Source organism: Pristiophorus japonicus, chromosome 4 (assembly GCF_044704955.1).
Source record: "Pristiophorus japonicus isolate sPriJap1 chromosome 4, sPriJap1.hap1, whole genome shotgun sequence".
Taxonomy (NCBI): Eukaryota; Metazoa; Chordata; class Chondrichthyes; family Pristiophoridae; genus Pristiophorus; species Pristiophorus japonicus.
The window spans coordinates 165833550-165850741 of NC_091980.1; the positions used below are offsets into that span (position 1 = coordinate 165833550).

Consider the following 17192-nt stretch of genomic DNA (forward strand, 5'->3'; position numbering starts at 1 on the left):
GGCTGATGGGGGAAATGGAAATATTTCACTGAAAGTTCAAGGCACTCTTCAATGGTTGGAGCTGAGACACTTTAATAGGGAAAAGTGGAGGAAGCTTTACTCTGCATAACCACGCTATCCTGAAATACGGTGTGGTTGAAATGGAAATTGCTTCACTCTGCATGACTAATGTCCCTCAGTTTGAAGAGCACATTTGAACAAAGTAAAAACTGCAGAGATTTAAATAAATTGTCAAAATAGTTTATTGATATGAATTTCAAGTTTTCCATCATTTTCAAGAATGGCTTTTGTGAGCCTTGCTTATAAAAGAAAGGCAAACGGCATCCTGTTAAGAGTAGACTAAGACAGAAGCATTTCAAATTCCTCTGTTAAATAGTATGTTATATCATTGTTACCAAGTTTAACAAAATTATGCACTAGGTGTATCCATTTCTACACCCTCAACAGATATCTTGTTACATAAAACAAATCAAAGAAACAAAACCAAAAGAAAGGAGTCTGATTTTTATCAGATTCTTTTTTGCAACTCATAGATTCAATGACCCACTATTAGGATAGACATGAGCCAATTTGCTATAGATGTTCCATGGTTACTATGTGGTTCATTCTCTCTCCCCATCTCTAAAAGGGTACTTCTCATCTATAAAGCTCAGAAACCTGCAAATAGCCTTACATACAGTGACAGCTATCATTCCTTATGTGCTCAACAAGTATTCCAATTTGCTACCAATGGTTTTCAGCAGTGATCCATCACAGCAGAGCCTCATATTATTGCCACTGAAACTGTAGCTAGTCAATCTGGAAATAATTTAACACAAACACTTAATGAATCTCTGTTCAACTAGTTTTCTCTGCCCACTTTGACCTATCCAAACAGTATAAACACGGGGTCAGAATAAATCAATCCTCCCTATGGCCTCCATTTTAATATTAGATCTTCCAAAACATCAGATAGTAATTAAGTGTGGCTTTATTCGTTGAAGCCGAAAGCTGTCAAAAGTTTCAAGCGTTTACAAAACTCAGCAGGTTAGTGAGAAATCTGCACATAGTATTACTGATTGTCCTGGGGATGTTTGCTTGCTGTCACTATCTTCTAGCACAAGACTAGGAAGGGTCATTTGCATTTAGTCTTTAGCATCCCCAACCCCATCAGGATTGATAGCAAACATAGCCTCTGCCTCAGGCAAGCAGGGAGAGTCGTAAATCTTACAGATTCGTGTTTCACCTCGGCCTTTCCTCAAGTACAACCTGAAAAAGAAATAAAGAAAAGATAGGCAATCTGCAATTATCTGGCAGCTGTCCCCACAGCTAGTCTTTGTCTCTTTTAAATAATCTGAGCAAAGCCTTTTCATCAACATTTATTCTCCATTCACAAGAATATTTAGTTCCTACTACTTCGAAAAAGCAGCTTAAAAGGTTCCCTTGATGGCTCTGCTAGTTAATTCAGTGAGCAGCTGAGCTATAGGAACCATGATGGTTCAATTCCTGATTGAGAGTTAACTCAGCATCTAACAGAGAAACAGAAGGATGCTACAATTGATCTCAGTTGGAGATATATCAGCCAGGGTCCCTTTTCCTCATCACTTATAGATAATGGGGAGGTGGGGGGGCTTGGAGAAAGAGAGAGAAAGAGAGGGTTGTTTGGGTGAGCTGGATGGTGCATGATAGGTTTCAGGCAGTGGGCTTTAGGAACTTTTGGAGTTCATGGAGAGTGGAGGATGGGTGGCCAGTATGAAATACATTTAAGAGTCCAGAGATTGTCAAAAGCAGAGGTAAGCAACTCAGTGACAAATGGGCTTTTATATGAGTGGAAGCAGGCAATGTTGCAGACATGGAAATAAGCAGTCTTGGTAATGGGCTGGATGTGGAGTTTGAAGCTCAGCTCAAGATTGAATGGTGTGGCTCAATGTGATGGGGCCAGGAGGGGAGAGATGCCAGGAGTAGCAAGGAACCTATGATTGAACCTTCACATTTTCTGATGAAATGCCGGGCTTTCACCTGACACTTTGTTGTGGGCGACAGAAACAATTCATTCAGTCTTCCTGATGATTATTTGCAGGAAGTTGTGCCTCATCCACGATAATTTTGGGCATACAATCAGACGGCACGATGTGGTCAAGGAGAAGGAATGAAACTGCAGAGCTGGATGTCATTAGCATACATATGAAAACTGAGTCTGAGTCTGTGTCAGAGGTGGCTGATTTGGTACAAACTGTCAACTTAGTGGGTCAACAGCAGAGGTGTTATGACAAGGGGTAATAGATGGTAAGAGATCGCCTCATCAAGATTAAGGACTTGGAAATGGAGAGGTTGACTGAGTAGCCCAGAATATGACATGCCACAAGGTCCTTCTCCATTGCATTTCACTGCAAATACTCCCATTTACTAAAACTAGACATTTAAAATGGGTTTCGCTCAGCATGTTTAAATCACCAAGTGCTGTATCCTGTACCATGAAATAGGAGGAGATTCTTGTCCGCACATTGCTTTACCAATCAGGACTGCATTTTCACTGAAGCATCAGGTGAAGGCCTGGCATTTCACCATAGAAAATGTAATGGTTCAATCATAATTGATTGTGTTGTGCATCTTCTGGCAGTTGGTTTCCGACTGGCATTGATTACAGCTTGAGGACAGGTCATCAAACTGCTTGAATAGTGTTTCAAGAAGGAGAACAAAAAACAACCAGGAGAAAGTTTAATGCTATACAGAACCGCATTACTTCAGACAAACATCTGCAATAAAAAGTGAACACAAGCAGCAAAATGGTGCTGGTTATGAAACAACAGTTACAGCTTCAATAAGTTTATTGGTGTGGAAAACATCTAATAACCATGAGGCTCTGTGTGCTTCTGCCACATTCATAGCAGCATGAGCTGCAGGAGGTGGGATGGGGAAAGAGGAAACAGAAAGGTCATAGCAAGACGGAGACATGTTTAATGCAGAACAGAGCAATAATTCCCAATGATACAATTAATCCCATTGTGAAACTCTGACCATTCACAAGCTACATTTCTCAAAAAGGTAGATAATAAACATTGCCAAAGAATAACACAAGTGGCATGGGTCTTAAACAATGTGATTCGCTACCATTTCTTAGGAGGTTCCTGGAACCTGTATCCATAAAATGAATAATCTGCTAGGGTTTTCACCCCAATCACAATCCAACATTTATCACATGACAGGATCAAGTGTTATCCCTTACAGTGAACAGTCTGTTCATATTCAGAATCAAGGCTCACACAAGAATGACCACTTGGGACCATGGTCCAGAACTTAAAGAAGGGTAACTTTGAAGGTATGAGGCATGAATTGGCTAGGATAGATTGGCGAATGATACTTAAGGGGTTGACTGTGGATGGGCAATGGCAGACATTTAGAGACCGCATGGATGAACTACAACAATTGTACATTCATGTCTGGCGTAAAAATAAAACAGGGAAGGTGGCTCAACCTTGGCTATCAAGGGAAATCAGGGATAGTATTAAAGCCAAGGAAGTGGCATACAAATTGGCCAGAAATAGCAGTGAACGAGGGGACTGGGAGAAATTTAGAACTCAGCAGAGGAGGACAAAGGGTTTGATTAGGGCAGGGAAAATGGAGTACGAGAGGAAGCTTGCAGGGAACATTAAGGCGGATTGCAAAAATTTCTATAGGTATGTAAAGAGAAAAAGGTTAGTAAAGACAAACGTAGGTCCCCTGCAGTCAGAATCAGGGGAAGTCATAACTGGGAACAAAGAACTGGCAGACCAATTGAACAAGTACTTTGGTTCGGTATTCACTAAGGAGGACACCAACAACCTTCCGGATATAAAAGGGGTCAGAGGGTCTAGTAAGGAGGAGGAACTGAGGGAAATCTTTATTAGTCGGGAAATTGTGTTGGGGAAATTGATGGGATTGAAGGCCGATAAATCCCCAGGGCCTGATGGACTGCATCCCAGAGTACTTAAGGAGGTGGCCTTGGAAATAGCGGCTGCATTGACAGTCATTTTCCAACATTCCATTGACTCTGGATCAGTTCCTATCGAGTGGAGGGTAGCCAATGTAACCCCACTTTCCAGTAAAGTGGACAAGGGAGAACCAGTTGATGTGGTATATTTGGACTTTCAGCAGGCTTTCGACAAGGTCCCACACAAGAGATTAATGTGCAAAGTTAAAGCACATGGGATTGGGGGTAGTGTGCTGACGTGGATTGAGAACTGGTTGTCAGACAGGAAGCAAAGAGTAGGAGTAAATGGGTACTTTTCAGAATGGCAGGCAGTGACTAGTGGGGTACCGCAAGGTTCTGTGCTGGGGCCCCAGCTGTTTACATTGTACATTAATGATTTAGACGAGGGGATTAAATGTAGTATCTCCAAATTTGTGGATGACACTAAGTTGGGTGGCAGTGTGAGCTGTGAGGAGGATGCTATGAGGCTGCAGAGTGACTTGGCTAGGTTAGGTGAGTGGGCAAATGCATGGCAGATGAAGTATAATGTGGATAAATGTGAGGTTATCCACTTTGGTGGTAAAAACAGAGAGACAGACTATTATCTGAATGGTGACAGATTAGGAAAAGGGGAGGTGCAACGAGACCTGGGTGTCATGGTACATCAGTCATTGAAGGTTGGCGTGCAGGTACAGCAGGCGGTTAAGAAAGCAAATGGCATGTTGGCCTTCATAGCGAGGGGATTTGAGTACAGGAGCAGGGAGGTGTTGCTACAGTTGTACAGGGCATTGGTGAGGCCACACCTGGAGTATTGTGTACAGTTTTGGTCTCCTAACTTGAGGAAGGATATTCTTGCTATTGAGGGAGTGCAGCGAAGATTCACCAGACTGATTCTCGGGATGGTGGGACTGACCTATCAAGAAAGACTGGATCAACTGGGCTTGTATTCACTGGAGTTCAGAAGAATGAGAGGGGACCTCATAGAAACGTTTAAAATTCTGACGGGTTTAGACAGGTTAAATGCAGGAAGAATGTTCCCAATGTTGGGGAAGTCCAGAAACAGGGGTCACAGTCTAAGGATAAGGGGTAAGCCATTTAGGACTGAGATGAGGAGAAACTTCTTCACCCAGAGAGTGGTGAACCTGTGGAATTCTCCACCACAGAAAATCGTTGAGGCTAATTCACTAAATATATTCAAAAGGGAGTTAGATGAAGTCCTTACTACTCGGGAGAATCAAGGGATATGGCGAGAAAGCAGGAAGGGGGTACTGAAGTGCATGTTCAGCCATGAACTCATTGAATGGCGGTGCAGGCTAGAAGGGCTGAATGGCCTACTCCTGCACCTATTTTCTATGTTTCTATGTATCAGAGGGTGACCGAATTCTATGGAACCATATCCCAGCAAGGGAGTCAGTGCTTCCAGATGTGGAAGGGAAACAATTGGAGAGGATTGGTGAATAACTGTCAAATAATTGAAATTATTAATTAGACGGACAACTTTAAAGGTGATAGTCTCACACCAGTTGGACTTTGTAAATTGCATTCCAACTGCAGCCTGTGCAAAGCAAATTTTAAAATCAGATAGTCACCATTTAGAATCCTGTGAAACTTCATTTTTAAATTGTTTAACACAGGCAAACAGCCAATTGCTGTGTCAGCCATGCTCAAACACATCTATCTGTCCATAAACCTAGCATGCACTGAAATGAGAAATGTGTTTTTTTTTGTAAACTGTGGTTACCACCGTATAATTCCATTTTACCTCGTTGTAGATGCATGAGCAATGATGTTTCCACCAATTGGCTTTTTTGGATCAGCAGCAAACATTGCTGCCCCATCGACCTGGGCCACAACCTGGTTAGTTATTACAACAGCTACCCCAAACTGGAAGAAAAATAAGTGCAATATGTTAAGATGTGATGCACACCACTCTAATTTCTATACAAGTTAAATAAATCACAAATCTTCTCCTTCAGTTTTCATGTATTTTTTAGGTCCACAAAATATATGCACAATTGAGATATTAACATTTCTGAAAGCCCAAGTAAACAAAGTTTTTGCCAGCAGAGCTAATAGCTCAAAATTACAGAACTCTGTGGCACAGATTAGTATTTAAAAGAGTAAGAACCATTAAAATGACAATGGATTCATGCAGTACAAACACATTGCATAACAGACCCACTGACTGTAAGCATACAGGCCTGAAAGTGCAGGAAAACAGGGCTATTGAACTTCCGGTAAAAACAGTGTTCTAGGCCTAGTGCCAACTTTGCATAAAAAAATCTTCTTGTGCAATATGAACTTGTATTGCAAGCTAATGTAAAACCCTATGTTTAAATGCACATGTTCAAAGCGGTTAATCGTCTATGGTTTTGAATGAACTATACAAAAAGCAGGAAACTATAGACCAGTTAGCCTAACATCTGTCGTTGGGAAAATGCTGGAGTCCATTGTTAAGGAAGCAGTAGCGGGACACTTGGAAAAGCATAAAACCATGTTGACTCTGATTGAATTATGAAAGGGAAATCACGTTTGACAATTTGCTGGAGTTCTTTGAGGATGTAACGAGCAGGGTGGATAAGGGGGAAACCAGTGGATATGGTGTATTTGGATTTCCACAAGGCATTTGATAAGGAGCCACATAAGAGGTTACTGCACATAATAAAAGCTCACAGGGTTGGGGGTAATATATTAGCATGGATAGAGGATTGGCTAACTAACAGAAAACAGAGAGTCGGGATAAATGAGTCATTTTCCGGTTGGCAAACAGCGACTTGTGGGGTGCTGCAGGGATCAGTGCTGGGTCCTCAACTATTTACAATCCATATTAATGACTTGGATGAAGGGACCGAGTATAATGTATTCAAGTTTGCTGATGATACAAAGATGGGTGGGAAAACAAATTGTCAGGACACAAAAAACCTGCAAAGTGATAGAGACAGGCTAAGTGAGTGGGCAAAAATTTGGCAGATGGAGCATAATGTGGGAAAATGTGAGGTTATCCACTTTGGCAGAAATAATAGAAAAGCAAATTATAATTTATGGAGAAAAATTACAAAGTGCTGCAGTACAGAGGGACCTGGGGGTCCTTGTGCATCAAACACAAAAAGTTAGTATGCAGGTACAGCAAGTAATCAGGAAAGCAAATGGAATGTTGGCCTTTATTGCAAGAGGAATATAGAGGATAAAAGCAGAGAAGTCCTGCTACAACTGTACAGGGTATTGGTGAGGCCACACCTATAGTACTGTGTGCAGTTTTGGTATCCGTAATTAAGGAAGGATATACTTGCATTGGAGGCTGTTCAGAGAAGGTTCACTAGGTTGATTCCAGAGATGAGGGGGTTGACTTATGAAGATAGGTTGAGTAGGTTGGGTCTATACACATTGGAGTTCAGAAGAATGAGAGGTGATCTTATCGAAACATATAAGATAAATTGAGAGCTCGACAAGATGGATGCAGTGAGGATATTTCCATTCATAGGGGAAGCTAAAACTAGGGGACATAGTCTCAGAATAAGGGGCCGCCCATTTAAAACTGGGATGAGGAGGAATTTCTTTTCTGAGGGGGTTGTAAATCTATGGAATTCTCTGCCCCAGAGAGCTGTGGAGGCTGGGTCATTGAATATATTTAAAGCAGAGGTAGACAGATTTTTGAGCGATAAGGGAATAAAGGGTTATGGGGAGCGGGCAGTGAAGTGGAGCTGAGTCCATGATCAGATCAGCCATGATATTGAAAGGCGGAGCAAGCTCAAGGGGCCAGGTGGCCTATTCCTGCTCCTATTTCTTATGTTCTTATACAATTTAATAACTTGATTCTTGCAATTTACCAATCAAATCCTTCAAGTACATCCAAGCAACAGTCCTTCATTTCAAAAAAAATTCTGAAGATTTATGAAGCGTTTTGATGGGCTAACAAGGGCAAGACTATTTCCTTTGGATAGTGAGTCAGAGATGAAGGTCAACTGACACAGAGTAAGCAGCGAGGTTAAGAGCAAATGCTCTTACGCATAGTTGTTGGCGCATAGAATGCTTTGCCACAGGGATTGTCTGAAGCAAAGATCATTATATCATGTGAAAAGCAGAGAAAGCATATGAAGATACAGGGGTATGGGGCAAGTGCAGAGCAGTAGGATTAGTTTTGAATTGGTTTAGGAAAGAGCTGCTGGAGACACAATGGATCAAATGGCTACTTCGGTGCTGTAAATGCTTATGGGTTCTGGAGAAATGTATTTCCCTCCCCTCAACAATTCTGGTTTAGAAACAAAGAAAATTGAGAAATAATATGGTGCTGGGTAAGCATACTGAATACTGGAATATTTAACAATTTTCAGCCATTTAGTTTCCACTTAGAGAATCCCTAGTATCCACAGGTTGCCCCCTACAAGGCTAAACAATCACAAAATGTTAGCAAGCTGGCTAGTAGTGATTCCCAACTCAAAGCAATGCTGCATTTTTCTTTACCCATCCTTTCCTAGTCATTTGATACAAGTCTCCACTGCCTCTCCCTCACCCCCAAAAAATATCAAGACTATCTTAATCCCTACCAACCTTGATACACAAATGTCTCTGAATGCAAAATTTTGAGCCAAAAATGTTGTACAATGAGTAAAAGTCTTACCTCATCTGCCAGTCGCAACAACATCCGTAGAAACCGTGCAAGATGCATCTGCCTAGCTGATAGTTCGCCTCTCCCAGAGTAGTCTGTCCTGTACAAGGCTGTTGCGCTGTCTACAATTAACAAGGCATATCTACAAAATGGGAAGATGACTGGTTAAAAAATTGTATTCAGCAACCATAGTAGAACTCGACAATATAAGAGAAGTAGTCAAGTAAAAGCTATTTGCCCCATCAAAGTTCATATCTGTAGCAATCTAATTGTCTCATCCAGCTGCATTCTGAATGCACTGGTTTATGCCTCCACTAGCATATCTGGAAATATTCAAAATATTTCAAAGTAAAGAAGCTTGCATTTCATTAATTTGAAATTATGTCTGCTGATCCTATTCCTCTCATTTACAAAGGTAATTTTCGGAGTTTGCCTTGTCTATACTATTTAATATTGCATATACTGTAATGGGATGCCCCCGCCCCACCGAATGCCTTCTTTATAGACTACGGGTTCTCAATCTTTTTGCTTCTGAGGTCCCCCCTCCCGTGTTATAAAAATTCCACGGACCCCCTGTAACAATAAGGTTTTTTTTCTGTATAAAAATTCTTAGCATCACTCCCACTCACCATTTTACTGTTGCTATCCCTGCACTGCAGAAATATATTGGTCGCCATGCCTATATCCCTCCACGAGCCCCAACCACCTGATCCCCCCCCCAGTCACCCTCTTTACCCCGCAATCCCCGACTCCCTCACTGACTGTTCCTGACATACCAGCTGGTCCCGGTGCACTGCTTGATTGTCAAACAGTCTCCCTTCCCAATATTTTTTTATAACTAATAAACAAAAGTGTAAAATGAAAACAAAACTATTTTTTTTAAAAAAAGGATTGTATGATTTTTCTCCCAAATTGCTCGCAGCGGTTTCCAGATTAATGGTTTAATCCTAGCAACTCCAGGTCAATTCTGGAAGGTTGAAATACTAGCTGGAAGCCAACATTGGGTGTAAACAATCATATCAGGTCTGTCTGCGATGCTCTTCTTGGTAAAGCAAGACTGCTAACACTCAAGGTATAGGCAGGCTTGCAAGTGAAGAATGAATGAGGTTAGGCAACAAAGGGCAGTCAGTATCCTTGTAATTATATTACAGTATGAATCAACACTTTGAAGACAGGAGAGAAAATGGGAGGAAAATTAGCCAGTGCAGAATATTTAAATGAGTTTGCAAACTGTTTCAGTTTTGCTGGTCGTGTTAATCCTAAATTTCCTAATGTTGACATATTCTGCTCTTCTTCCTCCACAAAGACACAACTCACTGTTTGACCCCAGCAACTCCTTTTCCCCCTGGCAGCTGCCGCCTATTTCCTTGCCCCTTCATTTGATTGACAATTGCGACCACACGAACAACATAAAATAGGACAGAAGAAATTCAAATCTGAAATATGTGCACGTGCACCTAATGTGAGCGGAGGACGGAAAGTTCGAGCTGGAGAATCTGCACCCAGTAACTGCCGCCTCACTCTCTTCTCAGCGAGTGCTGGCCTGGGTTTAGCGGCAGCTGCCGGCAATATCACAAACATTCGGAAGGTGGGGGGACGGAGAGAAACAAAGGTCTGAGTCGGGGCCGCTGGTTTTCTCAGCTCGATCCCACCTTTACATGATGTACTTTGCCTGTATATGTGTTTATTTTTTTTTTAAATCTAATTTTTTAAAGTCCCCAACCCCTTGGCGAACCTCTTGAAATCATCCAGCCCATTGTGTCTGTGCCAACTCTCTGAAACAGATATCCAATTAGTCCTATTCCCCTGCTCTTTCCCCCATAGTCTTACAAATTTTTATTTTTGAAGTATATATCCAATTTCCCTCATTTTTTCTCATCTTTCTTCATAACACATCTCCTTTAGACAGGATCAGTTTTGTAGTTCTGCACTGCTCCCTCTCCAAAAATATGTTTGTGTGGCATGCTGACCAGTGAAGTCTGACCAGTGCATTTTAAGTCTTACTTTAAGTGAAGACATACTCTACTCATCTAGTTGCATACCTGGCATAGCTTTAATTGCTTCAACATATTATCTAGCCATAGAAAGTATTGAGTATACCATCACTCACAGGTCCCCTTCTAAGATTTCCGCTGTCATTTCAGTTCTGCAGTTGGCTGCGCTATACCTGACCTGGGTGTGCCTGATGCGGACACTGGATATGGAAATGGTAATATGTTCCACTGCCCAGCACAAACACCACTCACCTTGAGGAGCAAATAATTAAAAGGCGAGATGGGCAGAAGATTACTTTTGGGAGATCTCTGTTCAGAGCCCGAGCACTATAGCTAGCAGATTGCCTAGCTGTAGCTGGACTTTGAAGATAATACAATAGTTTACTGCTGTTGGTCAACTTCCACAAAGCAGGAGTCACAGATTCACAAGCAGCTAATTAATAGAAATCAACTAGAAACCAAGTTTCCCTTCGTTTTGTCATGCAATATAAATGTTAATATCCACCCCACATTTTTATACTAGTAATTAACTTCTGTTAGACCTGATCTAACAAAGTTCCATCAACAAGTTTCAAACTTTTATTTTCAGGCGGGTGCATGGATAGGAGAAGAAGGGAATACCTTTTCATGAGCAATCGTGGCGAATAAAACATTTTTACCATGGTGCCCATTTTCAATTTCAAATACTTTCGTGTCAGATACGCCGTAGACAGATGCAAAGTAAAGTATCAATGGGCCTTGACCTTAACTTCAAGTGCATCTGCTACGGTGTGAATATTAACATTTCCTGTACTAGCTATTTTATGTTTTCTGACTGAAATGTATTGACTATTTGTGCCAAATTAGGGAAATTGCTAAATGGTAGGCCTGCACTCACTGGGGCCTGGGGTAAGAAAGGTTTACATAGGACACAAAGTCAGCAATTTAGAGATGAAATTTCATTTCACCAATCTGCACTAGATTCAAATTCAGGTCATAGGTGAAGGATCCAACTGCAATACCCACTCATAACTACCATATTTAAAAAATATACATTATGTAGACTTATTTCTCATGTGGAGAACAGTAATAAGGGCTTTAAATGAAAAGGTTATCCTGAAACTGGAGAGTGATGTGTGTGTAGAATGAAGTTTAAATGTAAGCCTGATCCACGTACTAAATATTTGAATAATCTATGCTCTCCATGGTGGGAAATGCAATCTCCTGTGTGTACTTAACTAGAGTAACATACTTCAGCATAGTTAATAGGCTAAGATTACTACTAGGTCATAAAAACATATGGTAAATAATAAAGTAAACTCTCCTGCAGTAGCTGAGATTTTGAACAATCTGAATAAAAGTGCTCATTGAACAATTTGTATCATGAAAGTTGGTACCTGGATTCCGTCATCATGGCAGATGCTTGGTACAATAGCTGGGTCTGGTGATCGGTGTTGAAAGCTCGAGCATATGCAACATTGTCCAGTACATCACTTCCTGAAAGATTGTATCTGAAAAGTGTAAGAAATGAGGCTTAAACTCTAAGATATACAAGAGCAATATTATTCCAAAGTTTGTCACTAAATTGATAAACTTGCATACTACAAAAATTGGCACACACCTTCATACATGTCTTATGGCCTACAAGTGTGATTTATAGCTTCCTTTGATAAACTTTTTGCCAGCAAACTCACATTAAAGCCATTAGTGAAACTAGCACATTGTTTTTGGATTCCTTTACTTTGATTACAAAAGTTTTGCAGAACACGAATAGTTTACAGTATTTGCACAAGTTATTTAGTGGGTAGACTCCTACAACTTTACTACTCTACTCAGTTCCAATTAACTCTTTAAAAAAAAAAAATTAGCCTGTATTTCTATCTTTATGATTCATGCATGACACCCAGGTCCCTCTAACATTTCCCAGTTTCTCATCATTTAAAAAATATTCTGCGTTTCTATTTTTTCTACCAAAGTGGATAACTTCACACTTCTCCACATTATATTTCATCTATGACAATAGTAATGCCATTGAATATCAAGGGGAGGTGGTTAGACACTCTCTTTTTGGAGATGGTCATTGCCTGGAACTTGTGTGGCGCAAATGTCACTTGACACTTATTAGCTCAAGTCTGAATTTTGTCCAGGTCTTGCTGCATGAGGAGTTGCGAATAGAACTGAACACTACAATCATCAGTGAACATTGCTACTTCTGACCTTATGATGGCGGGAAGGTCATTGACGAAGCAGTTGAAGATGGCTGGGGCTAGGACACTGCCCTGGCAAACTTCTGCAGCAATGTCCTGGGGCTGGGATGATTGACTTCCAACAACCACAACCATCTTCCTTCGTGCTAGGTATGACTTCAGCCAGCGGAGAGTCTTCCCCATGATTCCCATTGACTTCAATTTAACTAGGGCTCCATGATGCCACACCTGGTCAAATGCTATCTTTACGTTGAGGTAGTCAACTCTCCCCTCACCTCTGCAATTCAGCTTTTTTGTCCATGTTTGGACTAAGCCTGTAATGAGGTCTGGAGTAGAGTGGTCCTGGAAAAATTTTCCACTTCGTCAGGGAGATGCCAGTGTTGTAGCTGCACGACATCTACTGCTTCCGTTTTATCCACCCTGCTCAGTAAATCCTCAAAGAACTCCAGCAAATTTGTCAAACATGATTTCCCTTTCATAAAACCATGCTAATGCTGTTTGACTGCATTATGATTTTCTAAATGTCCTGCTACTACTTCCTTAATGATGGACTCCAGCGTTTTCCCCAATGACAGATGTTAGGCTAACTGGTCTATAGTTCCTCGCTTTCTGTCTCGCTCCTTTCTTAAATAGGGACGTTACATTGGCAATTTATCAGTCCGCTGGGGCCTTCCAGAATTCAGGTAGATTACAACCAATGCATCCACTATCTTTGCAACCATCTAATATGCAGGCCATCAGGTCCAGAGGACTTGTCCACCTTTAACCCATTAGTTTACCGAATACTTTTTCTTCAGCGATTGTGATGGTTTTAAAATCTTCCCTCCCTATAGCCCCTTGATTATCCATTATTCGGATGCTTTAAAGACTTTGTGAAGACCGATACAAAATATATGCTCAAAGTTTGCCATTTCCCATTATTAATTCCCCAATCTCATCCGCTCAAGGGACCAACATTTACTTTAGCTAATCGCTTCCTTTTTATATATCTGCAGAAGCTCTTAGTGTCTGTTTTTATATTTCTTGCTAGTTTACTATCATAAGCTATCTTTTCTCTCTCTTATTATTTTAGTCGTTCTTTGCTGGTTTCTAAAAAATTCCCAATCCTCTGGCCTTCCACTATTCTTTGCAACATTGTATGCCTTGGTTTTGAATTTGCTACCATCCTTTACTTCCTTAATTATCCACGGATGGTTCATCCTTCTCAGAGTCTTTTTTACTCACTGGAACATATCTTGAAGAGTTATGAAATATCGCCATAAAGGTTTGCCACTGCTTTTCTACAGTCTTACCTTTTAATATATTTCCTCAGTCCACTTTAACCAGCTCTGCCTTCATACCTTTGTAATTACCTTCAAGTTCAGGATACTAGTTTGAGAACTAGTTTTCTCACCCTCAAACTGAATTTGAAATTCTACCATGCTATGATCACTCTTCCCAAGAGGATCCTTCACTATGAGATTAATTAAGCTAGACTCGTTACACATTACCAGATCTAAAATAGTCTGCTCCCTGGTTGGTTCCACAAAGTATTGTTCCAAGGAGCCATCCTGCATACACTCTATGAACTCTTCCTCCAGGCTACCTTTGGAAATATGATTTGTCCAAAGAAGATTAAAATCACCCATGATTATTGCTGTACCTTTCTTACAAGCCTCTTATTTATTGATTTACACTCTGTCCTACAGTGTGGCTATTGACCACTCCCACCAGTGACTTCCTACCCTTATTATTTCTTATCTCCACCCAAACTGATTCTATATCATGATCTTCTGAGCCAGTATCAATTCTCACTACTGCACTGATCTCATTCCTTGTTAACAGAGCTACCCCACCTCCTTTTACTTTCTGCCTATCCTTACAAAATGGCAAATACCCCTGAATATTCAGTTCCCATCCTTGGTCACCTTGCAACCATGTCTCTGTAATGGCAATCAGATCATACCCATTTATTTCTACTTGTGCCCTCAACTCATCTATCTTGTTACGATTGCTGCATGCGTTCAGATACAGAGCTTTTAATTTTGTCTTATGTGTATACGCTCTGTCCCTTCCGGTCACACTCTGGTTATCATTACCCCTATTGCTATCCCGCACTTTTGCCTTCTCCTTTCTCTTTTTACATTTCCGCTCATCGGATCCCTTCCCCCCGACTATTTAGTTTAAAGCCCCAGTTATTCGATTCGCCAGGACTCTGGCCTCAGCCTGGTTCAAGTGAAGCCTGTCCCAATGGAACAGTTCCCTGTTACCCCAGTACCGGTGCCAGTGCCCCATGAATTGAAACTCATTTCTCCCACACCAACCCTTGAGCCACATGTTCATCTTGCGGATCTTATTTACCCTATGCAAATTTGCTCGCGGCTCAGTTAGTAATCCAGAGATTAATTTTGAGGTTCTGCTTTTTAAATTTAGCCCTTACCTGTTCATACTCACTCAGCAGAACCTCTTTCTTTGTCCTATCAATGTCATTGGTACCTACGTTGACCACAACTGGATTTTTCCCCTCCCACTCCAAGTTCCTCTCCAGCCGAGAGGAGAAATCCTTAACCACGGCACCGGGTAGGCAACATAGCTTTCGGGACTCTCGCTCTCGGCTACAGAAAACAGTATCTATCCCCCGAATGATACTGTCCCCTACCACTACAACATTTCTTTTTACTCCCCCACTTGAATGGCCCCCTGTACCATGGTGCTGTGGTCAGTTTGCTCATCCTCCCTGCAATCTCTGCCCTCGTCCAAACATGCAGCAAGAATCTTGTACCTGTTGGACAAGAACAAGGGCTGAGGCTCCTCTAATGCTACATCCTGGGACCCTCATACCTGCCTCAGAGTCACAACCCCCTGTCCCTAATCACGGACCAAATTTGAATTAATTAATCTAAGGGGTGTGACTGCCTCCTGGACTACAGTGTCCAGGTAACTCTCCCCTCCCTGATGTGTCGCAGTGTCCGCAGCTCAGACTCCAGCTCATCATCCTTGAGCTGCAGACACGTACTGCAGATGTGGTCGTGTTGGACGTCAATGGGGTGAACCAGCTCCCACATGCAGCAGCAGGAACACATCACCTGCCCTGCCATCTCTTTTGAAAGTTTCGATTTTTAATTCCAGCTCTTAATTTAAACCAATGCCCAAGAAAGAGAGAGAAAGACAGACCAACCAATCACTTCCCTGCTTTCCTGTGACATCACACTTTCAATCTTTTTACTTCTTATCCTCCCAGGTCAGTTGGCACTGATTGGGCTGGCTCTCCCTGCTCCGGCCGATTCATGCTGCTTTATCTCCCGATCGGTTGGCATGTTCTCGCGCTGGTTGGGCTGGCTCTCGCTGCTCCGGCTGACTTGCGCTGCCTTTATCTCCCAATTGGCTGGTGTGTTCACACACTGCCTCAACTTCTTTTCTATTATAAATTCCTATGTCCACATTTATAACAGAAATTGCCAATGTAAACTTGTCAAGCTGTAGTTATACCCTCCACACACATGGAGGCACTGCAGTGCTAACAAGAATGGTGTTATTACAGTGTGACAAGTTTACATAACTTCCATTATTAATGTGGACATAGGAATTTATGATGGAAATATAAAAATAAGGATAGAATGTATGACTTTAAAATAGGGATTGAATTACATCTGCAGAGCCTGGTCTAATTATCACCTGTTCTCTAACCCTGCTTCACCAGAACACTACACTTGATCTTGACTCTTCGCAATATCACAAGACCCATTAGACTTTATAGCTGCTCATGGTCAACCCAGGCAGACTGAAATTTGCAAGTGCTGCCAGCAGTCCAAACGTTCAGCATTAATAAATATTCAACAAGGGTTCACACAAATCTGAGATTTAAAAGGAACATTACAGTTCACAGTATTCGACAGAGTACAGATTTAATTTATGGAGGACTGAAAGAGAGGGAAAAAAAAGAGATTTACAATTCAGCACTCTGCTTCATATTGTTCCCAAAGTTACCAGAAGGAGCGGACCTGAGCGGCATAAACAGCACGTGACAGCAGGTCCGAGACCAGAAGGAGTGGACCTGAGCAACTCAACAAGCAGAATTTGAAAGAATGACATCAGAATCAGCACAAGGTAAGGAGCTGATTAAAAAAATAACACTCACCAGCTACTTTCCAAAGTCTTAAATTTATTTCTAGACGTTAATTAATGGTCTATTTAAATAGAGGCATGGCAATTCGCCACATGCCCATGGAATGCATATCTTGTGCCATGTGGGAAATCCAAGAAGCTTCTCATGCCCTGGAGAACCACATGAGCAGGAAGTGTAGTCAGCTGAAGTAGCTCAAGCTCCGGGTTTCAGAGCTTGAGCAGCAGCTGGAGTCACTGCGGTGGATCAGTGAGGCTGAGAGCTATGTGGATAGCACATTTCAGGATGTGGTCACCCCGCAGTTTAAGAGCATGCAGGCAGAGAGGGAATGGGTGACCGCCAGACAGAAGAGGACCACCAGGCAGGTAGCGCAGGA

General features: G+C 41.7%; 1 protein-coding gene across 2 annotated transcripts in view; it reads right to left on the reverse strand.

Moving 5' to 3' along the window:
* Nucleotides 1-224: 224 nt before the first annotated feature.
* rad51 (RAD51 recombinase) overlaps nucleotides 225-17192 on the reverse strand; it is a 123402-nt gene continuing 106434 nt past the window's right edge. For both annotated transcript variants that reach the window (XM_070878794.1, XM_070878793.1), the window contains exons 7-10: nucleotides 11905-12018; nucleotides 8547-8676; nucleotides 5691-5812; nucleotides 225-1248 (exon numbers count right to left, since the gene is read on the reverse strand). In XM_070878794.1, the coding sequence (XP_070734895.1) occupies nucleotides 1125-1248; nucleotides 5691-5812; nucleotides 8547-8676; nucleotides 11905-12018 (490 nt within the window). In that variant the 3' untranslated portion in view covers nucleotides 225-1124. The remainder of the gene's footprint in view (nucleotides 1249-5690; nucleotides 5813-8546; nucleotides 8677-11904; nucleotides 12019-17192) is intronic.